Raw genomic sequence first — 26,870 nt, 5'->3', positions numbered from 1 at the left:
TTAGTAGAGGGCACTGTTGTCGTAGTCGCAGCAGTAGTCGTAGTCGCAGCAGTAGTAGTAGTCGCAGCAGTAGTAGTAGTCGCAGCAGTAGTAGTAGTCGCAACAGAAGTAGTAGTAATCGCCTCAGCAGTAGTAGACGCCACAATAGTAGGAGTCGCAACAGTAGTTGTCGTATGAGCAGTAGTCGTAGAAACAACTGGTGTAGTTGTAATGCCAGGTCGTAAATGGGTACGTGGTGTCGTAGTACTTGCTGCCGTTGTGGTGGTGACTACGGTTGTGGTCTCTACTCCAGAGGTACTTTGGTGAGTTATAGGGAAATTATTGATAGGGTATGAATCACTTTCAGGAATATGAGAGTCTTCGAAGGAATATATATAATCCCAATCTTCGGATTTACGATAAAAGTAAGAATCCTCCTGGAATGACTGTTGATAATTGTCTGCCTTGGTTGTTGGCATCATGGTCGGTTTAACTTCTGAATATTAAACAGGAAAAACAAAACAATTATACACTAAAAGTGTGAAGCAGAGTGAGACAAATTCTGTTGTCTCTATGGACTTCCAAAAGCTATTTCAAAATGACACCATCTACCCTCTTTATAATTGAAATTCTGTGAGTTGAAAAATGCAGAACAGTGAAAAAAATTCCCGCCTCCGCGGGATTCGAACCCGGGCCTCCCGCTTAATATGCGGACACCCTTATCAACAAGGCTATGGACGCTGACGGTCCATAGGTTCGAAACCGGTAAGGAAGGTCGTAATTCCACTGTATAGGCATTTGCCACCTGTATGGAACAATGCTATATATCTATATATATATATATATATATATATATATATATATATATATATATATATATATATATATCTGTTTTTGGTGACATATTTTGCCTAACCCTAGAGACCAAACATGATGTATAACCAACGCGAAATGTGTGCGTGTGGGTGCTTGAAGTTGTGTGTCTGCCTTCTGCACTCCTTAGTATGTGGCTAGAACTATAGTTTCGAGAAAACTTTGCATTTTATGAAACCCGTCCATGCAAACTATACCTGTTTCACAGTATCTGCCAGTGAAGTCATTTGGACACTGGCATAAATGTCCATTCATGAGATCCTCGCAAGTTCCTCCATTTTGACAAGGGGAGCTATGGCACTCATTTATGTCTGTAGAAGAGAAATAAAAAGAGCGAGAAAAAAGATCTCAGTTACCACGTCCATTTTCGATTACACTTATGCTACATTTATGTTAGGGATCTAACTGTGTGTATATATAGTATTAATCGTGACAGAAGGTCCAGGTCGGGGTTTTGGATACAAATAGCGTATAGCTCCACCTCAAGCCGCACATACCGATTGGTCTGTGCGATTTGGTACTTGTTTTCAGAAAATCTTTGTTAGGGAACCGGACATATCCAGCCAACATATTCTGTAAGATATGCAACATCCAGGTTGATTAAAACCATAATCAAATCACATTTTTTTCGCCCATATCTTTTGTTGTTGTTGTTTTTTGTTTCTTTATTTTCTTTCGATTGAGGTAGTTCGGTTCCATTTACAATACATTCATGTAATAAGGGAAGGCTATATTAGCCTCACTGGTCACAAGTTATACATTTCAAGTCATGCAGTATCAGTCGACATTTTATGAAATTAATTTTCCAATGTTCTCTTTACTTTTGATTAATAGCAACCGTCAGTTCGATAAAATGGTCGATCCGAACGAGATCATTGGTATATTATTGCCCATTAAACGTCAATCGGTGAGAGACATCTAATAAAACATTTTAAGGAGGTCGAAGCAGCTTGATCATTTCTCATTTACATTTGAATTTTCAGGAAGTTAGGTCAAAGTACCGACCAAACTCACAAAGCAAACTATTAAAGAGGCTATATATGAAGATTTGTTTGGTGTTTGTGTGGGTGTGTGTGTGTTTGTGTGCGTTTGTTTTTCTATCTGACCGAGGACTTGAACAAAAGAATTCCAGGTCCTCGGTTGTGATTTCTAAGGAATCACCACGTCCTCGGAAGAATTCTATTGTATGGGGTATTGTTAAGGTTAGGGTACATGGATTTGAACAATGGAAAATACAATGGTGTCCTCGGTCTGAATGTAATACAAACATGTATGTTTGTTTGTGTGTTTAAGTTGGTTTGTTATACATACCCAAAGAGGTGGATCATGACTGATGTGATTTATGATATACAAAATGTGGGCATATTTGATATGATAAACGTTATTTGTATTAAAAACGTATCTCGACATTAAAAATCCGTTACCATATTGACAGAGTTCTCCTTCGAAACCTTCTACACACAAGCAGGAGAAACTGCCAATGTTGTCCACGCACAATGCGTCATTCTGACATGGGTCGCTGGCGCATTCTAACAATTCTGAAAGAAACAAACAAAGAGACGATATTTTAATGAGGTTTAAATGCCAACTAATGGGAGCTTAACATATTACAGCCGGTGCACACTCATGCTAGTATACAATATTATTGTACATTATACAAATTAACAATATAAAATGTTATCATAATATATCATAGTACCATGTAATATACTATATGCAACAGTATTATTGTGGATGTTTTATATTATATTATGCATGACACAATATTATTACATGGTGTACTATATGGGAATCGGGTGAATATTATAAGGTGTACATTCTTTTTCTTATTAGATTAATATACTACATTTATACGTTTCCAGCTGGTATGTCTGTGCCCAGGCTATATGTCAAACCGCATGACTACCGTACCTTGTTTGAATTTTCCAATTTGACTACTTAAGGAACAACTCGGCTGTTACATTTACTGAAAGAAACACGAACCCTCCTAAATCGTACCCGACGGAAGATAGCTGTAAAATGCAACGTGGGGTATGTCGAAAATTGTGCGATCTGTTTTATTTTAACTGTACTAATAGGAGTGTTAGCTCAGTGGTTAACGCCGGTGCCTTCCATTCATATGGTCTCTCCAAGATTAATGTATGTCGTCCAGTTACAGATTTATTGACAATTGACAATTCATAATCATGGATGTTAAATATGAATCTAAGATGAGACTGACTTCGGTCAGCTTGCGGCTTTCCGAGGCCAATGGGGGCTTCTTCGCGAGTTCCTGCTTGCAGAAGGAGCTAAAATACATGCATACATACATACACACACGCATACATACATACATACATACTCACTATAACCTTGCTCTTCTCGCGCCACTACCCCACCCTCCACCTCCACCCCTACATACTATAGCCCTCTCCACCCTCTATAATGACCGAGTTAGATACAAACCAGCTTCACAGTTCAATCCGACGTATCCATTGATGCATTCACATGTGTAGCTATCCAAGGAATCCGTGCACGTACCGCCATTTACACAAGGCAGGCTTTCACACTCGTCAATCTCTATGACAAAAAGAAAATTGTTTGGACGTAAAAATTTGACACATTCATATTTTCTTTCATTTTAGTATAATAAGATGATTATGACTCCACATGAAAGTATGATTATGCACAGCTGAACTCTGACGAGAACAAATAAAACTCACCCACGGAACAGTCTTCTCCACTCCAACCCCCGGAACAATAACAGAAATAAAGTGATTCGCCGATACCATGGTAACAGAGTCCGCCATGTTGACATGGATTACTTCTACACTCGTCAAAATCTAAAAAGTTTAAGTTGAAATGTTTAGCCTATAATGTACCCTTGTTCCATTTTTATAAGTATTTTAAAAGAGTGACCTTGTTGTTGCGAAATTAAGAAAACGGTCATTAGTAACTGCTATTTGTATGAAATAATTTTAAAAACAAAAGGAGCCGTACTTAAAAAGTGCCGTTTAGTTGCAAATAAAGTTCAAAAACTGAACAGTTTGATACAGAATGAACAAAGGATCCATTATGCGACCATTTGAAGTGATTTTGCGGGTTCTGTCCTCAAATCAAAGTTACATGATGCCCCACTGTCATTCGAAGTTTGCCCCCCTCCTCCCGCCCTCCCCGCCCTCTCCGCCCTCCCCGCCCCCACCTACCCCTCCGGATTGTTGAAAGAATCAGTCAAATTTAAAACCTTATAGTTAGTTAATGGCTACCTCGAGAGTTCTTATATTTTCGATACCAATGGTCTCATAACTCCCATCCGCAGTTCATTATAGCTTGCCAAGTCAATTAGTTATAGAAAGGGCCAAAAAATGACGATGTTACACTTTTACTCTTGGCATGTTCTCAATAAATAAAATATCAGGAGAATTTCTGTTTTATTATTGTTGTAACGAACCAATGTCGCAGTTCACTCCAACCCAGGCCTCTGTACAATTACAAAGGAATCCATTGTCTTTATCAATACAGACGCCGTCGTGGTCACATGGAGAACTTGCGCACTCGTCAGTATCTGCACAAATTTAAAAAAAAAAACATTATTTTCGAGAGATAAAGCCGCACTTTTTTATTATGTGCGATATTTTTATGATTGGGAACGGTGGCATGCAAAGTCACGGACTCACACAGCCAAAATCTTCCTATCAGCTGTAACCCTCTCCCATAGCCATACCCCATGTATCCCTAATTGGGCCAACAAATTCAGTACAGTGAAGCATTGCGCATCTGTTACTCTCAAACGGAATGCGACTCTCCAGCCAAAAGAACATCTTGGAAGCTTGAAGGCAATTCCTGCTGAAATATCAATTGATTGCGCCATCCAAAAGGCTAAAAAAAAATCTCCGTCAATAGACGTACTCAGCACATTCACCAGCAAAAGTCAAGGAGATTGCATAAAGGACCACAGTCTTATGTAACGGTTTTGACCAAGACAATTATTGTTCATCATATAAAAAAAAATCAATCAGATATATTCATGAGAAGGGTTAAAGGTCGTCATTATTTCAGATAGGCTACAAAGTCAATTAATGGTGACAAGTGTTCAAAGATAATTACCTGCATATTACTGTCATACACAATGTGCTTTTCCACATTAAAAAGTTGAATTTGAATAACCTGTATTGTCAAAAACTTTTTGCAATACAACATGATCAACGTGAATACAGCCCTCAATTTACGTCAATAGTAGAGGGTGCTATACCAATAGTTGCGTACGTTTCAAAACTTCTTCAGTGGTAGACTTATGAAGGACGCTTATGCTACGATCAAACCGACAGGCCCTCTAATTGTTGTTCAATTTCTACACAATTCCACTGTAGGCGTTTGTCACCTGTATCGAACAATACTAGATCTGTTTTGGTGACATATTTTGCCTTACTCTAGAGATCAAACATGATGCTTATAACCAACTCGAAAATCATTTGTGATTCCTAAAGCCGGATCTCGAAAGAGATACTTTGAACAGACTTTATGTTAATGAAATGGAGGTAAACGACAGAGGTAAATGAATATCTATATATATATACATAAGCTAAAAGTTATTTAACAAAAATTAATTAAATCGAAATTTACTTATATCACACGTGTCTCCTTCAAAGCCTGGCTGACAGGTACATGTAAAGGTGTCTTCTGTGTTAGTACAATTTCCATTGTTTTGACAAGGCGCGCTTGAACAATGGTCCTTTCCTGTGATCAAGAAAATGAAGGAGAATATGTAATTACAGTGGTAAATATAGAGTTGGTACTGAGTAATCATTCACCCTTCTCTTAACGTAGAATGTGAAGAAAAGGAAATGCGGAGTGGTAGAAGTTGTTGATCAAACTGAGGAGGTGATGTTCATAATTTTTCGGTGACTCCCCTCTCACCACCCCCCCCCCACTGTCATATATATATATATATATATATATATATATATATATATATATATATATATATATATATATATATATATATATATATATATATATATATATATATATATCGTTCTCAAGTCTAAGCGGTTGTCACTAATATGTTCCACCATATATAATAATAAACCGATGACTTACTGTGTTCGCATAAAGTTCCTTCATACATATCAGTACAGTTACAAGTGTATCCATTGACGTCGTCCACACAAGTGGCGTTGTTCTGACATGGATTGCTTGCACATTCGTCGGTATCTAATGGAAAATCATTCAACATGGTCGTGATTAAAGGATTAAAATTAATTTAAAGAACGTCTACCGGACGCATGTTGGATACCCGTTACCCTCTCCCACACGCACCCCTCACGCCCCCTCCCACACAAACACGCGCAAGCGCGTGTGTGTCTTTCTAGGGTACTCGATTTTTCAAGCAATATGCCACATGGAGCAAGTACCTCTACATGTAAACAAATTATCGATGTTATTAAGTAACAGAGCTTGAAGATGGTTGGCTATCATCGAACCCTTTTACACACTATAGGTAAGCCTACGTACGTGGCGCTTTGAAAACGTGTGTAACTTGTCATGGGTATGGAGTAACAGCACAGCTATAGCTAGGTGAAGCATGAAACTCATCTTCTGCTACTATTCCTACTTTCACACGTTTAAAAAAAAACACTTACATAATACATATATGTAAACTGTATCGATAAGTATGGACTAATACTGACCGAGACTAGTCAGTTTTGCTTACCGTTTTCACAGTTGACACCAGAGTAACCGTCTGCGCATGTGCAGGTAAAAGAGTCCTCGCCGTCAATACAAGTTCCTAGATTCCAACAAGGATTGGACCTACATTGATCTGTTTAATAACCCAGATGAGAAACAAACAGTAAAGATAAACCATCAGATCGATCGTGTGACCTTCACTGTAAGTAGAATAATGGAATAATAACCACAAACGCTGTGGGAAAAAAAACGCAAATTGAGATGGTATGGCCATGTCACAAGATCTACTGACTAAGACGATCCTGACTGACTAAGACGATCCTGCAGGGCACGGTACCGGGAGGAAGAAGGAGAGGCAGACAGAGGAAAAGATGGGAGGACAACATCCCAGAGAGGACGGGCCTCAAACTGCCTGATGCCCTTCGAGAGGCCGAGGACAGGAAGAAGTGGAGAGAAGTAGTTGGTTGGGGGGGCATCTGTGGCGCCGGCCCTACGGTCTACCAGACTCCGGGATAGGTGAGGTGAGGTGAACCACAAACGCTGCTGAATGCTGCACTGACCATAATTATTAGACAGATTCCAATATATATGTAATGACGAACTTTGTCATATTTGTAGAGCTTTGGGGAGTAGGATCGCCAGTACTAACACCTCTGAAATTTGTCATGCCACTTCCAGTATTTTTTTTTTTTCTTTTTTCGCACTGTTATTACATGACTTCCTGCATGAAGTAAGTAAAAATTCAGGCCATGTTTTTATGTAACAAACTTGATCATACTCGCGGCGTCCACTCACAGAGTTCAGCTTACAAACTCATTCAAAGCAGAAACAGCACACCGCCAAGTATATACAAACCGTCAAATTTACATATTAGGGCCACGTAATCAATTTTGTGATTAATTATTTCTTAATTCAATTCAATTAATTCAATATTTTCATTATTCAAGAAAAATATGAAATTATAGATGAGAAACCCAAATTTATAAATATACTTAGGCAAGATAATAAACAAGCATTGCATTGTGAGTATGAAATCCCCTGGATGACGTCATTAAAATGCAAGATACAAGACGAAACAGTAAACATTTGTTTTCAAATTTGCAAATTATAGAAAAAAATGGCTTTGGACAGTCAGTCAAAGAGTTCAATAACTTAGGACCTGTTTAACAAATATAATACTCTGTAGAATTCAAACGATGGAAGAATAATTAAGAGCGTTGCACAAATTAACATTGTGGCTAACAGGGTTGTCAGTTTGGCGATGTGAACGCGCAAAAAGACAAATTTGTCCGGAGGAAAATGGAAGCACCGGCCAAACAGCATTTTGGTCGTTTTTTTTCTCCATATTTTGAATGGCCTGTCTAATAACTAAATAAATATAGCAGGTGAAATTTCTTAACCCCCCCCCCCGCAACACCCCTCAAATTGTTTGAAAACTAAAAAGATGTCACCCCTTGACTGTGCAGTATTGCGATTGGAGAAGAATTGGTTGGAACAATCTAGCAAGCAATGTTAACGGGTTTGCAGTTTTGATACAACGATTACTTAGTTTATACATACCGTCTATGCAGACTTCACAACTAACATGGCAATGGGCAAGCATATAAAATGGATTTTTGCCACATTCCCCAATACTCGCCCAATTGGGACAACTCTCATCATTGTCTTGGCATTCTTCATTGAGAATAGAAAGGAGAAGAAAGCAAATGAAATAAAAAACCAACAAGTATATATATATATATATATATATATATATATATATATATATATATATATATATATATATATATATATATATATAAATATATATATATATGGCCTATATATATGGCCTATATATATGGCCTATATATATATATATATATATATATACATATATATATATATGGCCTATATATATATATATATATATATATATATATATATATATATATATATATATATATATATATATATTATTGATATATTCATCAAACCTTACAACCTCAAAATATGGTTTCAACTCAAAATACCCACCCATTGTCATCATTAAGTCAATTCCTTTTATTAGGGACAATGTTACTGGTATACGATTCGGTTCTATTCCAAAAACTATTGTTGCCCAGAGACTCTACATTTAATCAATGGCACACGCTGGTAAACAAATCATTGTTTACTGAATTATTTTGGTAATTATTCAGTGCTTTCTTTTGTTAAATATATAAGTCATGATTCCGGTTTCTAATAAAAGTAGTATGTTCTACATGTAGGCTGTATTGTTTTAACAATAATGTCCATGTAAAACCAACATTCTCTTTTCATCAATGTGTTGTTACCCTTCACTGAGATGATCTGGCTGGTTTAAAGGAGTACTTTCGTCTGTAAATATCAGACTGATTTAATTGTTTCTTTGTATTTTTATTAAAGCGGAATAAAATTTAGTGAAAACAAACCAATCAGAAATCAGAAAAGAAAATATCGTATTTTCTATAAACAGTTTGAAAAATCCACCCTCCCCCACCCCACCCCCCAAAAAAGGCTTTCAAAATGTTTGAAAGCCTTTTTTTTTTAAATTGACTTACCATAGTCCCCACAGACGCCACAACTTTTCTTACAGTAAACCAACATGTAGTTTGGATTAATATTGCATTCATCAACACCAGACCAAAAGGCGCAATGCTCGTTTAAATCTTCACATGCTGAAAGGGAAATAATTTGATAGTTATGATATATGCCACAGTCCAATACAAAAAAAGATGGAAACTCAGTTTTCAATTCCATTTTCTATGATACTCACCCTTGAAGTATGCATAAGGCCTGGAAAGCCTTTTCAAGGATAAAGTTGGATGATGACGTCAGCTCCTTACACCAGGCCAGACTACTTCATGTTAACCCATTGTTTTATACTGCCATCACCCCCCCCCCCTCCCATCGTCAGTAGGGTAGAAATAGTTCAGTCGGGGGTGTGGGGGTGGGGAGGGGCATTCAGGCGAGGAAGAAAAAGACCGATGCTACGGGCTGTATACCACTCCCTTCCTCCTCCTCCCTCCCCTCCCCCCCCCACACCCGCCCTACATGCCACTGTTTTCAACCTAACACAAAAAACTTTTATTTAAGCAGAACCTTGCGTTTAGAGCTACTTATTTAGACAAATTCAAATCTATGAAAGTAAAACGTAAAAAGTCTAGAGCTACTTATTTAGACCTAAGTTAAGTCACTTAAGTCTCAGAAGGAATCATTTGTCTTCTAAACGTTTCCTTTCTTAGGGGAGGGGGTGGGGGGCTGGCTGTGAAATAGTTATTTCAGCAGATCTTTCATGTATAAATTAACATATACAATGAATACGATATTTACGTACCATCCGCACACGTAGGACCGTGCCATTCTCCGGGGCATGTGCAATTAAATCCACCCAGTGTATTTGTGCAGTTTCCGTTATTCTGGCAACCATGCAACGAACACTCGTCGATATCTTTGTTGAAGGATGTGAAAGGAAAACTGACGTTATGATTGTTCTCGTCACCACAATCACAACCGCAATCACCATTACCACCTCCAACACCACCGCCACTAACACCAACACCACCATTCCCATCATCATCATCATGAAAATACTGATAATTAAACAGCCGAAATTTTCATATGAAAAGGCAAATCTTTGTGAAGGAAATATTAGCGATTCTGAGAAACATTTCGAGAATAAAATAATTGGATAGAATAGTCGACTAGGTTTGAAAGGAGAAAAATATTGAAATTTCAATTGTAATTATTCGAACCGTGCCACTTAGGCTAAAATATAGCACCACCAGCATCACCACCAGCACCACCACAACCACCACCAATTTACCACTATTCCCACTTCCACCATCACCACCATGATCATCATCATAATGATGATCATCATCATCATGATCATCACAACCATCACCAAAACCATCAACATTCTCACCTCCACCACCCCGTCATCTTCACCACCATCACCATAATCATCATCTTCTTATTTACCAATCTTACCATTTTCACAATTAGTTCCATTCCAGAATTCAGAACAACGACACTGGTAGCCGTTGGCAGTTAGAAAACATGTTCCACCATTTCTACAAGGTTGACTATCACAGTACGGGGCATCTAGGTCTAACAAGAAAAAACAAGACAGGTGACAGTTCGGTTAGAAATCTGACCAAAATTCGTTTTATTTTGGTAAAAATTTGTGTCTATTTGTTTTTAAATTTCATTTAAATAAAAATTAATGTGTATATTTGTCCAAGGTGATAAATAACCGTCGTAAAATCGGATAACAAGAAGTTTGAAGTATTCTCATGAAATTTCTGACATCAATACTGATTATAAAAGTATATTGCGAATATATGAGTCTATATATCGTCGAAGAATCTTTTCGAAATAATTGCATCGAGTGTTATTCTTTATATTGTCACTAAGGGAACCGAACTTCGTTGCTTGTGTGCATCGTGGAGAGTGGCGTGCTGCAGAATCTCTCTACGCCATGATGGAAAAAGGGACCTGTTTTGGCAAATGTATATTTCTAAGCTTTTCAGACTTGTAAACCACAGATAAAGTCAACAAACGAAAGATTTTGAAATTAGTTGAAATGTTTTACCAGTCTATGCTATGCACATGAAAGACACATAGGGTTCTCACACACATCATGCATGCCCGATGTAGTTGTGTATATGCCATTACTGATAGTAATACTACGTCATTGCAATATTGTATATGACAAAACAAAAAATGTGACGGTTTGTGCAATCCTTTTCCTTAATTGCCTCAATAACCTTATTTAATTTCCTGAATTACCACACCACTTCCAGCCTACGAAGTACATATATATAAACAACCTTGTTACTTTCCTAAATTGTAAAGGATTATTAAAAGTAGCTTGCATATTAACAAACTCTTCGACCAACCTATTTCACAGTTCTCGCCGTCATAGGTTTCTGTACATTGGCAGGTGTAACTGTAGTTACCGTTCGTACCGGTTTGATTACAACTGCCATAATTTAAACAAGGCTGACTTCGACAGGGTCCCTCTGGAACTTCTAGAGAATTAAAAACCGTGCAAAACGGAAGATAAAGACTATATCGTTTCATATGCAAACCCGTTTATACAAGCATATATATATAGCATTCCGGTATAGATACGAGTTACACGGTATACCAAACAAGGGGAAAAATACCGCCTTGCTAAGACAGTGCTAACCTGCGTACCTGATTATGTGCAAAACAAATTTAAAAATTTATGAAAGGTTAAACGATAGAACATGACACAGATGAATAAAGCAGGTTGACTTATTGTTATATTTTATTTGTCAAGGGGTGTCAACGTAAACAAGCTCTACAGAGCTTCTTGTTGGCACTCCTCAATCTCTTGTTCTCTTGTACATTTACCCACGTCTATTGTCAAAATTGTATACTTTAATACAAGAGATTGAAATAAAGTCTTATGAGTTGAATTGAATTGAAATTGTATTGGACAGGGAATGTTCGGAGAAATTTGGCAAAATAAAAACAGTACAAATGGGTGAGAAAATGGTGGGATTGAAAGGCGGCTCCTTCTTGTAGCGTTAAAGATCTTTGATTGTGATATCAATTGTAAATCGTAACTATCCTACACTTCCCTCAATCTTACACTCACCTCCCATTCCTCCTCTCCACCTCCCCCCTTCCCATTCCCCTCCCACCCCCTCCCTTTCACAGCACCACTTACCTGTTTCACAATTGTTGCCAGTCCACTCTTCCGAACACACACAGTCGTAATCAGCTGCTCTTGTAATACACGTGCCGTTATTTACGCATGGACTACTGTCACAGTAATCCCAGTACGTTTCTCCGGCCTCCACTGAATAGAGAATTAAATCAAATATATCGCGTTTTGACATAGAGCTATTCCGTAATAGCACCACGATGATCTTGTTGAACATTGAACAGAACATCAGATATCATTGTCTTAATACATAGGCAAAAGTACTGGTAAAAAACGATAGTTCCAAAGAAAATTTAGCAAAATGTGATTGTACGATTATTCTCCATAATTCAACTATAAATAATCATTGTATTCATAACTTGTATATAGTTTATAATTAAAAATAACGTCATGAAATCACATGTATTTCCAATACTCACTGAGATTGTAGCTTAAGCTATATATAACCTAAGTCCTTTACAATTATGACATTTTATTGCAATTGATAAACTTACATGCAGGCATAACGTCTTCATTGAGGCATCGTAAGCCGAGTAACTTTATATCATCAATAGCTATATCACCGTTAGCTCCATTACCACGTATCCCTTTAAATGCAATCTATATAAGATAGATAGATGTAAAATTATCAGCAAGGAAATCTCTCGGGAAGAAAATCGTCCAAAATAATAGCTAATATGTATAATCCATTGCCCCCTGAAAGAAATATGATATCCATTTACAATCACATGGTGGAAACATTTTTGGATTATTCAGTCATTTATGAATACAAAAGATTGTTAGGAAATATTTTACAATTAATGGTTTGATATGGCGGTGCATAGGTCTACATAACAGAAGACTGTGTTCATTATAAAAAGTATATTCCGTGATGTAACTTTTACCTCAAAGATTGAGATGAAGTTCGTCTCTTTAACAAAAGGTACAGACTTTGCGTGCGATTGCAACTTACAGCTGATGGTAAGAGGGATATTACGTGCAGCGACGTTATGACGTAATCGTGGAAAGCTTGCTTCGGTTGCAAGTATGACGTCATTATAGGAAGCAAACACTGCATGGACTTATGACGCAATAGGACGAGACGACCGATCACCTTGAATCAGCATTGCCTTCAAATATGCTAGAAAGTCGCATTCTGGTCTCTCATGTTCAACTTCCAGAAGCAATTCTTACAGCCAGTGTCAATGTATATATTATCAATGAGACAATGTAGTCTCTAATTTAACAGGCTTTCATTTATGGCGGAATAATTTTCAAGGGTCAGAACACACAAGAGGTATTTTGGAAAGGACTAAATAATTTGTTGTGTATATGTAAAATTTAAAGACAATGAGTCTATTACGAACATCTTGATACAAACAAAGAGCGAAATACTTTACACTGTATGGTCCCGTCACGTTTGTCAGGTCAATGTTGGCTTCTCTCCAGGTGTTACCGTTTGCCCCTACCATGGACCATAAGTTGTTCCCCAAGACTCCTGGTTCCGTAACGAGATGAACATGTAATGATCCTATATGGCTCCCTTGCATGTAGTAATAGAAATTCAAGGTACATGGTGCAATTTCCTTCTGATATCGGGTAGTGAAGAGAACACATGTGTCCCCCTCATTGGCTCCGGTCGATTCCAAGTACATGTAAACACCTGTCATAAGAAAATGACGTAAATGATACAACAACATTTAAAATTGTAGAAATGGTAACGTTACAGTTGATATTGTTGATCATCACTCCAACCCCTTCCCCACCCTCCCAGCTGTGTTTCGGTTTTCGCTCGATGTATTTGTTCATATACCTTTTGATGTGCCTCTCGTATGGTCCACCGGTGGGCCTGTTTTCTTTGTAGGTGTTTTACCAGAGTTTTGCATCCAGTCAAACTGATCATCCCTAGCTTGTATAAAAGTACAGGAAGGATGTGTGACTTCACCTTCAAAGTCACAATCTATGGCCATATCTAGAATGAGGGGGAAAAGAGAAGAAACAAACCAAGTAAGCAACACGATCAGAAAAGAAATGATCTAATTTTGTTTTTCGATAGACAGGACAGAAAACATGTACAACTGGGAAAATGATAATAAAATGATATGAAAGTAACCACACCCACCCACACACACATATATATATACGTGTGTGTATGTGTGTTTGTGTATATATATATATATATATATAATTATATATATATACGTGTGTGCGTGTTTGTGTGGGTGTTACGTCATCCATATGTTTCATTTGAACTCTTCAACTCTTTCTCTTTCTTAGATTTCTGTATCCATTGATATCCGTAACCCTTGTCAGATCTCTTCCTACAATTATAACCTAAAACAACAACCGAAATGGATGAGTCATCTACGTGTGTTTGCATCGGCTTAAGAGATTAATCATAAACAACTAAATCCCTTTGTTGGGGTCCGCAACCGGAAGTTTACAATGGGAAGCTGTTGGATATATAATACTCCACCCACTGAATAGTTCCCCATGGAATCGACTCACTGTATCATCCAAAAATATCTACCTTTCAAGTGTTTTTGATGCTGGAAAATGACTAGTGATTTCTGGATTGGTTGTCATCAGTAGAGTGAGATACTACTTTGCTATATAGTTATTTGCTTTGAATGTAGGTTTGAATTCTTCGTATATAGCTTATAGTTCAGTCGCTACAGATGATCTCGATAGGCTTTATATAGTCACCTGTTTCAAACGCTTGCAATGAACTAGTACTTACTGACAATTATTTTCAAATCAGTCGAAGTCAATAACTATGGTATTGCCAGATGCATTCATACCAAGGTATTATTTTCACAAAGTTTGACAATTTTAATCTCAACGATAAAAAATAAAATGGACAAAAATGTCCAGGAATTATGTTGAAAAGTGAACTTCAGCCACCGATTTAAACTTGGATTTAATGAGTGAAAACTACTTAAACATGTCGATATGTAACTTACCGGTAAATGTTACTTCGTCGATTGCAATATCCCCAGCCACGCGTTTTGTTGGCACGGCTTCGAATACGACCTACAACGAAAATACTGTCAGTTAGAAATCGAAGCGAATGTTATACGTTACGAAACTACAAGCACCTAAGCGATAAAGCTTGGTAAATCATACATCGAGTTGTTGCTACTGGTTAGCAATCAGTTATTAACCTTGCTGTAATGTTATCATATATCGTCCGCAATCAATGAGTACATTTGAAATATTTTAACAGTGTATGTCGTTAGTACTCAATCATTGCCCATATACTATGATGTTAAATGGGCATTGTTAGTTATCAACTAATACACTTGCTATACTGTTACCATGTATCTTAAGTAATCAGTAAATACACTTGATCTATACTCGGAGTGTGTATCGTTGAGTACTCAATCATTACCCCTACTATGCTGTAATTGGGAATTGTTATAGTAATAAATTATTACACTTGCCATGCTGAGACTGGGTATCTTTAGTAATCAATAAATACACTTGATCTAATCGGAGTGTGTATCGTTAGTATACGCAATCATTACCCCTACTATACGCTGTTATTGGAAATTGTTAGTTATCAATGGTTACACAAGCTATACTGTTACTGGGTATTGTACATTGTAAGTTACCGTTGTAATGATGTTAGTGTATGGGTATCGTTACTAATCAATTCTTTACGCTATAGCTGTAAGTAATGCGTGGCCTCACTAATCACTTTGCCCCTTTTTATCACTTTATGTACTATTAAGTTCATAATCATAGATATTAATCAAGTATTACCATTGATTCACTACTACTGGGTATTATTCATCAACTAAGACCATTGCGATAACTATGTTATTTTGTATCCTCGATAACCCATAATTACCCTTGTTATATTGTAAATGTGTATCTTCACTAATCAATATATTACCCTATATGTATATTTAATTGTGTATCCTCACTAGTCATAAATATTCTTGATATATTGTTATTGTGTATCGTTACTATTCAATAATTACCTTTCATATACTATAATTGCGTATCTTCACTAATCCATGGCTTCTGTCGTTACATTGTAATTATGTACCGTAACGTAATCAATATTTCCCTTGTTATATTTTAATCGTAGTAGTATCGCCATTAATCAAGGATTGCCCTTGATGCACTGTTATTATATATCCTCACTAATCAAGGACTACCCATAATTGTTATAATGTAATTACTGTATGAACTGTTACTTAGTCAGTAGTTACCCAAGGTTGTTATATTGTAAACATATATATCGTGACTAATCAATAATTACCCTTGCTGTACTGTTACTAGGTATCGTTACTTCTCCCAGCTTCCACTGGTTTCCTTTGTCTCCTGTTTTTCTCCATTGAGGCTTCGGTGGCTTTCGACCCTTAACTATCACAAATACGTTCAGGATACCGACGTCTGTCCCGTACATATAATAGTAAAATTGTACTAATTTAGGGGTCATTAGGGTGTGAATTACAGAGCTAACCAAATGAGTCCGTGTACCTCTCGGCCAGGATGTAAATGAACCGTCTTCTTGTTGGTCGCCACCAGGAGCATATAAGTATCCACCATCTGTAGATAGGATCACACGTGACGAGAAACATTGAAACTCAGGCAGTGACGTATATACCCCATATTAAAGGTTTTAATGTACCATTGTGCTTAGTAGAGCATTGGTATGGTGTATTTTATTACACAGGCATGTACACCATTCAGAGTTGCTCTACTAGCTCTAGTTAAAACGGGATGATATTTAATTTGATCAAAAATTGAAAAAACAAATAAACTTTTCTCAACTATATCATGAATGATGTAAATTTATCACGCTCTTCCTATTTTCGATCCGCTAGGCTTCATAAGTCCTGTAGTCCTTTCAGGTAAGCTCCAGGAAGCTACAGCCCGTGGGTTGTCGTGGGATGAAGAGATACCCCCTGATCTTGTAAGGACTTGGAACACCTGGGCTGAGTCGCTGTCTTCTGTTAGTCGTTTGAGGGAGCCTCGTTGTATAAAGCCTTGTTTCTTTGAGGATGCATTCATCGAACTTCACCATTTTAAGATGCTAGCTCTAAAGGTTATGGGTGTTGCTGTTATGTTCCTTGTGTCAATAGAAAAGGGGAACTTCATGTACAGTTATTCATGAGTAAGGGTAACGTTGCTCCTTGAAAACTACCTCGTTTAGAGCTACAAGCTGCTTTTTCAGCCGTAAAGGTTGATTCTCTGTTGAGAAGGGAGTTAGCTCTTGAACTCGCCAAGTCTTATTTTTGGACAGACTCGGAAATGGTCTTGAAGTACATTCACAATGATAGCAGAAGATTTCATGTTTTTGTAGGCACTAGGCTTAGTCTAATCAGGGAGTTCAGCGACCCGCAACAGTGGTTCCATATTGAAACTAAAGCTAACCCAGCTGATTTAGTCACTAGAAGTTGTTCCTTCTTAAACTTTGATAGCAGTAAATGGTTTAACGGTCCTGACAAATTGGGTCGATACAAGAATGATTGGCAAACTGCTAAACTTAATTCGCTGGTCTTAACGGATGTCGATCCTGAAGTCAAAAGGACGGACGTCACCGTGGGGTATTCGACTACTACTTTCCAAGAAGTTCCGCATCATTGAGCGTCGTCTCGGTGATATCGCGTAATACATATTGACACGCATAACACTTGTCGCCAAACCTATCGCACCAACATTTCTAAACGGACGATTTTAGCTTCATTCATTTCTATGATATTCATAGCGTCGCTAAAACCTCTGTTTTCACAATGTTGGCTTAATAAAACAAAGTGAGAAAGGCAATATTTCGTCGAATTTCCCGGCGTACGGTACCGTTAATCAGGTTTCAGCATAATCCTGTTACTTGACACACTTCCTCTCAAAAGACTTGCTTTTTGATTTCGACATGATGTTTTACCATGGTCTTAATCACAAGTTACATAATCATTGACATGTCGTCATTTCCGGTATGGAATTGAATCGTGGGAAATGAACATATGGGTTGTTCCTTTTCTCTTAATTTGTCTGTATAAAGACTTTCCCTGCTTCACGTAATTGTAAATGGTGCTGCAACGTCTAGAATTGATTCATGTAACCATCCAGAGATCTGTAAGACGTTATCCTGTCACGTATACGACATACCAATTGGTTTCTTTCATCTTACTTTAATAGGATACGCCTCTGTAAAATGAATTATTATCTTCCAATAGATAGCAAAAGCAGACCTCTGATAGTCGGGACTGAAAAATTATTACCATCCCTCCAATCCCCCCCCCCCGCCACTTTCCCTTCCACTCTTCCTCCCTCTTGGCTATATACAACATCGAAATTAAAAGTTCAACGCAGATTCACACATATTGAGACAAAGAGAGAGCTTGGGTGGGGGGGGGGGGGGGGTGAGTGGGAAGAGAAAGAGAATGAATTACCTCCAGAAAAATCTTGCCTGGGTCCTGTTCTTGGATGGGGCGTTCGTCCTGAGGTATGTACCCAATTGTAACCGTCATTGCTTAGACGTAACTCCCAATCGCACATCTTCTCACGTAGTGTTCCGTTATTGTCGAAGTTACAGTCCTGGCAGAGGGCAGTTGCTGAAAAGAAAGCAATATAAGTTGTCAATGTGAACTCAACGGCGCGCGGCACAAGTTACACCATTTACAGTAACTGTGGTGTCATGATCCCACTTACGAAGAAGTTCCATTAGTAATCGGTGGTGTTGACTATATGTGATGTTACCTCAGATCATAAACCTCCAGTGTAAACATGACGGTCTACGGTAACTATATTTACCCTTGACGTCATGATCTGTCACATGGTTCAAAAGTTCCAATAATGAGGGATGCCGACTATAGGGGTGCTTTTACACTAGATCCGGATCTGATCTCCTGTTCACGATCAGATCCTGTACTCGAGATCAAGGTAGTAGTGTAAATGCAGATCAGATCCGGATCTGATCCTGTCAAGGTGGAGAATCAGACCCGAGCACGAGATCAAGCTTGTAGTGTAAATGCTCTAGGATTAACGGTGACACGAGATCATCAGAGTGACCTTTTTCATTATGCAACCTCCGACTTCCTGGCGGGAACCGTACACGCGTCGTGCTGCATATAACCATTGTGTCAATTGAAATACTACAGTCTGGAAGCTACTCGCCGTGCACAGGGAGGATCAGAGTACGAGTTAAGTAGATCAGGGAAAGTTTTGGTTCAATGGTAATGTGATCTCCGGATCTAGTGTAAAAAGCACCCTAAGTGATGTTAACTCAGATCATTTGATGCTTTCAAACGTCAATGTAAAACACAAACGGTGTGCGGTATATCGTTACACGATAATATTGGTATGATCTTTCATATGGGAAAGTTCAAGTTATGAGTGATGTCGAATGTAGGTGATGTAAGCTCTGTTACTTGAGTGTGTAAACTGTCAAAACAGGCAGAATCGTAAATTAAGCGATATAACATTTGATACATTTTATCAAATATTATTGATAAATTGATTCAATTCTCTGTAATGACGACGTCACATGTCATAAACTTTGAAATGTCCGTCAATGTTACAATTAATTTTGTTTGATGTAAACTCATTTTATTGTGCACATGTCATAACATATCTGATGCTCGATTCACATTCACTTTCGCCCAATGTTTTAAAATTTTATGTAATGAGCAGGGACGGGTCCAGGATTTCTCGAATCGGGACAGGAGGGTGAGGAGGTGGGACATGTCAAGTATATCGAAATTAGCACATTGATAGAAGTGCGACAAAGAAAAAATATAAGATGCTTGGTGCTCCCTGGTGCCCCACCCACCCCACCCCACCAGTGGCCATATTCCGGGCCCATGGCTCCAACGCCGACATTGCTTCGCCTCCCGGGGCAGATTGCACTTCCAGCGACATGTGCCTCCTCTCAAGAAGTTGCTCTCACATTGCAATTTTATGTGCCTCTCCCCCCCCCCACCCCCATCCCCCACTTTACTGCGTATGGAAATGCCACTGGCTGTCCCCCGTCAATGCATGTAGTTCTCATCCCCAACGCAGACGTTTTTCAGACGTCTTTTGCAATGGTAGTTTATCGTTTTAAGAACTGAATCCGTATGCATAAGTTCAAACTGCGGTGGTGTCATTGTGGTGCGTAGAACTGAGCGGAAGGCTGTCAATGGTCAGTGTTCAGTGTTTTAGCCATTTTGAGTCTTATATTCTTCAGTGATCTGTTACGTCAGATACAACATCAGATACAACATGTATAATATTTACCACTCTTTTAATTTCATACCACAGTATAGTGACTGTAACGTATACTCGTATACTTGTGGGAATTGATACCGTGATACCGTGAAACAAAGCTTTCATACGTAACAGAATGACGTCATACATCATATGATGGACAAATCAGCAAATTTCGTAGCTGGCGACTATGTAAGGCCAATTGGGACATAAAGCTTGCTTGAAACTGCCTAGCAATGTAGTAGTTTCACTGATGTGATCAGTTTGTCCACGCGTCAACGCAATTAAACAAAGTGTCGTTAGGGATAATTCAAAACAGCTAGTAGCTACGAGAACGCTATCAAATAGACTAGGCTTCAAATTGTAATGTAGTTAATGTTTACACAACAACTGGAAAAGAAAAATCTAGAATTGGAGTAAACACTCATTGGTTTTTTTCGAGAACACGTTATCGGGAATTCTGTTATTGGTCACAGCTCAATGCAAGCCATCGCTACAATGTAAGATTAAGAATATTGCCGACCAATACAAACAGTTATAATCCACATTATATGGAGTACTGGAGTAGTCAATCACCCTTACTTAATATACTATCATATCTCGACGAACCACCTGTTAAACCTCGCCATGATTGACACTGTCAAAGTTACCCCTATCTCATTTTTTAAAGCTTCATGATTGATTCCGTTGAGGAAATTACCAAAGGAAGCTTATTTTCTTTTCGAGATATTGATCAACATTTAGGATATTTTAATAGGTTGTAACCTTCCGATATAGTGCGGCTTAAAGTACAAACTGTCACAGTAACATAAATGACAACGCAATAGAACGACATCAAAATAGGAGCATGAACAAGTCAAACGTTGGTGACAATGTTTTTTAGGGAAAATGAAAATGTCGGTGATCCACACCCAAATATCAGGTCCAATCAAGTTGAATTTAATGTTTTCATACAACTGTTGATGCCATTATCCACCTATTTTGGTAGGGTATTTACGGCTCGTTGTTATGCAAAAATTGTCAGTAATTTGCATGTGATCAAGACTTTGTACATGCTTACGACCAGAGAAAATAGGCTAAGCCTTGCATGGCAAAGTACAACAGCCCATGTCCTTCTACGACGTGTTAATTATAACCTAGCTCTATATATGACACTCAAAGATGTTACCTTGTATCCATGCATTTGCAAACGCTTTATGTTAGTCTGAATCAAGTAGTCGGAAGAGGAATAGCCGCCAAGTCTAAGCACGTGGTCATTTTGTCAAAGCATATAGTCGCAGATACGTCTTAAACCAGTAAATGATGTATCTTCCACTACCGTTTGGTCATTGATGTATTCCGGAATTCAATTATATCAACCATATCGTAAACCCATACAGCAAGAACTGCACCAACAAACAGAAGTCTTTTGTTTTTACATTTTCGTTTTCCTTTGAAACAAGACTGCTACAATCGACTACAGTATAGCTACCGGGGTCGGCTAGGCTAAAATGTTCTCTATGACAATAACCACACATGCATGGTAGGCTACTGCTATACAGATGTGTTTGAATCCGAGTGCAACCGAACAGGGGAGACATTGCACACGGGTTTTTGTTCAAGCGACTCTATGAGGATAAGGTACACAATCTACTTGTATAGACTGACGTGTAATAATCTAGAGATGCGAAGGAAAGTGGGTAGGTGAAGTCGTATCATCCCAACGTACCCCAAAGGAAATATTTGCGTACTGGCAATTGATAGCGCGGCGGTGCAGCTTAACCATGACCTCGCCATGACTACCTTTCCAATTAACCGCCATCAGTTCTGCAGTATGCCATTTCGGAATTACACTCACACATTATCAACCCATTATCAGTAACATACAGGAAGTACTAAAGGGGAAGTTTATTCAATAAAGCTAGTAATAGCTGCAGCTAACTTGTGATTCATATATACACGGCTCTCTGAAACTTAATTTATAATATCCATGACTGAACAGACCGGGTAATTAGAAGAAAAGGATGTCATGTGATACCTCGCACAACTATAAGTATAGAAAACTGAAGGAATGGCTTTCATCAGTACCAGTTACAAGACGCTCTCAATGGTGGGATGGGAAGTGTAGGAGTGAGGTGGACTTTTAGTTGCATTTCCGAATATGGGACACGTTCGACCAATAGCGATGCACATTGCCCAAAACCGCTTGACTATCTTCCCGGACACCCGATCCAACTCCCTATCATTCCTCCTACCAATACAGCTCTTACGTCTTAAAAACTTATATCTAACACCGATGCCTTACAAGAAACGTTCATTTTACCCGGCACTAGCAAGGTTGTCCATTAGTGAGACCTTGCAGTATATACGGACGAGTATTGAATGCTAGTACAGGAACATCAGGACACATAGCGCAATGACGATCATAATATGGCGGGTTGCAAAATCTGTGCAGTACCTAGATATAGTCCAAGGAAGGACACTACGTTAATGATAAGCACCATTTATACTCAGCCAAGAATATACCATTATATTGAGATATTCAATACTTGGAAAACTTGGAGAAGCTAACCCCCCCCCACTCCCCTCCCCTCATAAAAAGGATGACCGCTACTTAATTAGGCCAAACCCATTAAAATTTTACCTAATGATTGATATTATTTCACTTTTAACCGAAGCGCAAACTATGACTTAGCCCGTGGATGGTTTTACTTAGATTAACACATACAACACCAACGTTTACCATTTGAGATTATATCAGAGAGCTGATCAGAAGGATGGCCAGTGTACCTCTTGAAAAGAAAGGACGTTACTTGAATCTAACTTAATGATATGAATCACTTTAATAATTCTGTGCAAAGGCTGATCGGCTCTAAAAAACGTAGTTCGTAGCTAAATGTTGGAATCTAGCCCAAAGATGGCTACATTTTGGACTAACGCCGAGAGTGTTGACTATACGTGGAACAAGGACCACGGTTGGCTTTTCAGTGTTGGATCTAGCACAAGAATGTTCACTGTACTTGGAACCTAGGCAAAGGAGTGCTACATACTCGCTACATACTCGCGAGTTCCTGCTTGCAGGAGGATCTAAAATACATACATACATACTGCAACTAGCCCAAGCGTATTCACTAATTAGAAGCTAGTCCAAGGATGGATATACTTAATGGACCTAGTTTAAGGCCAGGGAGAGTTTCTTTGCTGGACCTAGCACAAATCATTGGCACCTAGACCAAGGATTAGCTATATTCAGTGCTAGACTTAGCACAAGAACGGTCTCTAGTGATAGGGACCTAGCCAATAGAAGGCTACTAACTGGACCTAGCATATGCGTGATCACTACTTGGAAAACGTAGCTAAAGCATGGTTAAGCATGTGGATGAGGCCGGGTATAATGTACAACGTAGCTCAATTCTTGAACATGTTGTGGCACAACGCCAGTGTGGTTGCACTGCTTTCCAAAATGAAAGTGCCACATTACATCTTAAAGTGGTTTCTTTCTTCTTTGTTGCATACTTAATTACTTCCTCAAGTCATTAGGTATAAGCTTGAAGTCATATGTTTGATTCTTCACTGTCACGTAGCAGGAAGCTAACCGTGATGCTACTTCCAAATAACCACATCGTTTCGATCTACGTTATGTTTATAGTAATAACATGACAGAGAGATGTTGATTTCTGATGTTTGCAATTGCATGGTATTTCCTGAAGAAACTTCATCCTTGAGTAGAAGAGTAAAGAATCCTGAAGCTTTAAAGTTCTCACATAGCAAAATCGTCTTGAGAAGATATAACCGTATGGATTTATATTTAAGAATAAGCATTAACCATCAGACTCAGTGGCGCTAGCAAGGCCCAGCGAATTAGGGCGGAGGGGGTGAATTAGGGCGAATTTGGCCCAGCGAATTTAGCGGCGGTGGCTGAAATTTTACACGACAATAATCTAGGCTTTTTACGACAACAGCGCTAGATTGAATCTACTTTACAGTCTTGGTGGGTATAGTCACCCCGACCAACCTTCATATATTCCAAACAACTTCAACTGAAAGAATTTTCCCGACAAACCGCAATTAACGATTTGACATAACTGCATAGACTTAATTCATAATCTAAATGTCTCAGAATGAACCATTTGGCCGTGGAGTTTTGTCTTTGTTTTTGTTGGAGCCATCAATGACATCACAGCAAATATCTTCTCCATTGTAAAGTCCTTGATCCGTCCCTGGTCAGATAGGAAGATGCAGGACTACTACGAGAGGTCTCGATCAAGTCATACTCTTGAAGGCTGCAATGCTTGCGTGCGTACGCGTGGTCAGATGGGAAATATATACTGTAGGAGACATCGTTGTATCACAAATAATTAGTTCAATGTATGAAACAAGAAGTTTCGATCCAACCGGTTAGTGAGACCCTCGATACCGGGTGGGGGAGGACCCCCAATAACTCTCGCTATCATGATTTCTACTCACTTCGGACTCCTCCCTCCGCTCGACACCCCCCCCCCCACACCCCACCCCCTACCCCACGCCAAAACATCTCAAACCTGTGTCGTGGTATCTGGATAATTGGTAGTTTAGGTATATATCTCACAAGATGAGATGATGAGTTATACAGGATAGTAACCCAGCAAAAACGGAAAAGGGCATTTTATATAGCACTTATATATCGCATTGGAAAATTGTCCAAACTGGTCGGTTGGGCTATGATTACGTGATACCGTACCGTACATTTGGCAATCGCATATTAGTGCTCAGTCAATGCGTTTTTTTTTATTCCTTTGTGATTTTTATTTCTAATAATATGCCTCTTTTCTCAGTGCCATGTTTTTTTTTTTATTATTCTCATTACTTAATCGACTTCTCATCGACCTGTCTCTGACATCTTTCTGTTTAACATGTCTTCCTCTGTTTTCGTTTCAGTCCGTAACCATAACACATGCCTGCCGAGTTAGAAACTATAACATATGACATATATATAGGTATAGGCCTACAGTATAGGATTACAAGCATATAGGTCGTGCAGGGTGTCGTATATTGAACGAACCATAATTTCGGAGGCTATTATCATGTGCTGCAATTGACCACTCTTAGGCCTATACATTGGTCGTATTGTCAACATTCTGAGGGTCAGGATTAAGTAAAACCATGCACACTTGTACTCAAGACTGTTATTAAACTTACCTCTTAGCAGACCAAATAACAAACTGCATAACCACATGGACACATCCATTTTTAGAGCTGTCTAAAATTCGCCACAACGATTTTTCTTATAACACTCATAATGCTGTTAAATCTACTGCGAATTTCAAACTAATGCCAACTTTCACCATGTTGTATGGCTTCAAGTCTCCCAGCCCCCCCCCCCCCCCCCGCTTGTCATTTGAACATAAATGTATTTACTAACGTAAAGAAAGTAACGTTAAACAGCTCACAACAGATAAAGCTGTACATTTTCTCACATTAACACAACATACCCTAAAATTGAACTTTGCCAAATGTCAAAGATTTTTTTACGATGAGAGCGATGGGGGGTTCTTCTAAGAACACTCAGATTTTTCTTTCCTCAAGAGAAAAAGAATAAATGTATGATATGAAAATATGTATCGCTGTTGCTGTTATTGTCCATGTTATCGTTGGGTTTTTTTTTGTGTACGTACTTCTTCAACCTTTGTTTATAACAGGTGTACATATTATACGTACGAAAAGTATATTTCAAATGGGTTGTGGTGTTACTTTAGTATATTAACCGTGAATTGTTATGATGTTTCACCTCAAGAAAAGAAAGAAAAAAAAGGAAGAAATAAAGGAATAATCGAATACGGTATAGCCTACATTAGCCTAGCGAAGTTATTCACTTTGACACCTTTTCGGTAAAGCGGCGAACGGCGCCTTTATTGACGGGCAAGCACTGCAGGTGGTATGTGGATGAGCCGTATACATGCCCCGGAATATAACAAAATTAGCTGAAATGTTCCTACACATACGAGAATACGGTGATAGTATTTCAAAGTATATGCTTGATCAAAACTATAACACATTTATTAAAATCAATGGCATTTACTCACCACTCAAAGACACTGCCAGCAGTAGCCTGTACATCCACATTTTGCTTTTGTTTTATAAGGAACTGATTTTATTTGAAAGTCGCTTAGATATTGTATAATATAGATGTGCCTGTAGTAAATGACTCCACTGACATTGTACGGTCTGTGGAACTACGGATGTCGCTGGTACTGAAAAACTTCCGATTTGTACGTTGAATGGTTCGTGAGTATCCAGTTATAGTGTTTCTTCTACCATTGTTCTATATAAGCATATTACCCGGGAGAAATTCTGTGACCTCAAACAGGTTGCCTAAATATACTATCATCAACATCTGTATCATACAAGTAGGCTATACCTTGTTCATCTTTACCCTCTTGATAAAACACATATAGGTCTCTCTTTGTACGTGTACGTGTTCTGTGTGTGTTTGTGTGTGAGTGGGGTGGGTGGG

General features: G+C 38.5%; 1 protein-coding gene across 1 annotated transcript in view; it reads right to left on the bottom strand.

The window, feature by feature from the left end:
• The window catches only part of LOC139978559 (uncharacterized), a 27,764-nt gene extending 1,109 nt beyond the window's left edge, over positions 1 to 26,655 (bottom strand). The window contains exons 1-22 of the mRNA XM_071988870.1: positions 26,440 to 26,655; positions 18,604 to 18,765; positions 16,470 to 16,759; positions 15,163 to 15,232; positions 14,013 to 14,171; positions 13,600 to 13,862; positions 12,715 to 12,820; positions 12,224 to 12,355; positions 11,424 to 11,555; positions 10,513 to 10,632; positions 9,857 to 9,970; positions 9,081 to 9,197; positions 8,080 to 8,193; positions 6,545 to 6,652; positions 5,932 to 6,045; positions 5,455 to 5,568; positions 4,283 to 4,396; positions 3,555 to 3,674; positions 3,298 to 3,411; positions 2,277 to 2,390; positions 1,050 to 1,163; positions 1 to 475 (exon numbers count right to left, since the gene is read on the bottom strand). The exon at positions 1 to 475 is cut by the window's left edge and continues 1,109 nt beyond it. Of these exons, the coding sequence (XP_071844971.1) occupies positions 1 to 475; positions 1,050 to 1,163; positions 2,277 to 2,390; positions 3,298 to 3,411; positions 3,555 to 3,674; positions 4,283 to 4,396; positions 5,455 to 5,568; positions 5,932 to 6,045; positions 6,545 to 6,652; positions 8,080 to 8,193; positions 9,081 to 9,197; positions 9,857 to 9,970; positions 10,513 to 10,632; positions 11,424 to 11,555; positions 12,224 to 12,355; positions 12,715 to 12,820; positions 13,600 to 13,862; positions 14,013 to 14,171; positions 15,163 to 15,232; positions 16,470 to 16,759; positions 18,604 to 18,765; positions 26,440 to 26,479 (3,206 nt within the window). The 5' untranslated portion in view covers positions 26,480 to 26,655. The remainder of the gene's footprint in view (positions 476 to 1,049; positions 1,164 to 2,276; positions 2,391 to 3,297; positions 3,412 to 3,554; positions 3,675 to 4,282; positions 4,397 to 5,454; positions 5,569 to 5,931; positions 6,046 to 6,544; positions 6,653 to 8,079; positions 8,194 to 9,080; positions 9,198 to 9,856; positions 9,971 to 10,512; positions 10,633 to 11,423; positions 11,556 to 12,223; positions 12,356 to 12,714; positions 12,821 to 13,599; positions 13,863 to 14,012; positions 14,172 to 15,162; positions 15,233 to 16,469; positions 16,760 to 18,603; positions 18,766 to 26,439) is intronic.
• Between the last annotated feature and the right edge of the window lie 215 nt (positions 26,656 to 26,870).

This window comes from Apostichopus japonicus, chromosome 13 (assembly GCF_037975245.1).
Source record: "Apostichopus japonicus isolate 1M-3 chromosome 13, ASM3797524v1, whole genome shotgun sequence".
Taxonomy (NCBI): domain Eukaryota; kingdom Metazoa; phylum Echinodermata; class Holothuroidea; order Aspidochirotida; family Stichopodidae; genus Apostichopus; species Apostichopus japonicus.
The sequence above is the reverse complement of the archived record's forward strand: the minus strand, read 5'-3'. Positions and strand labels throughout refer to the sequence as shown.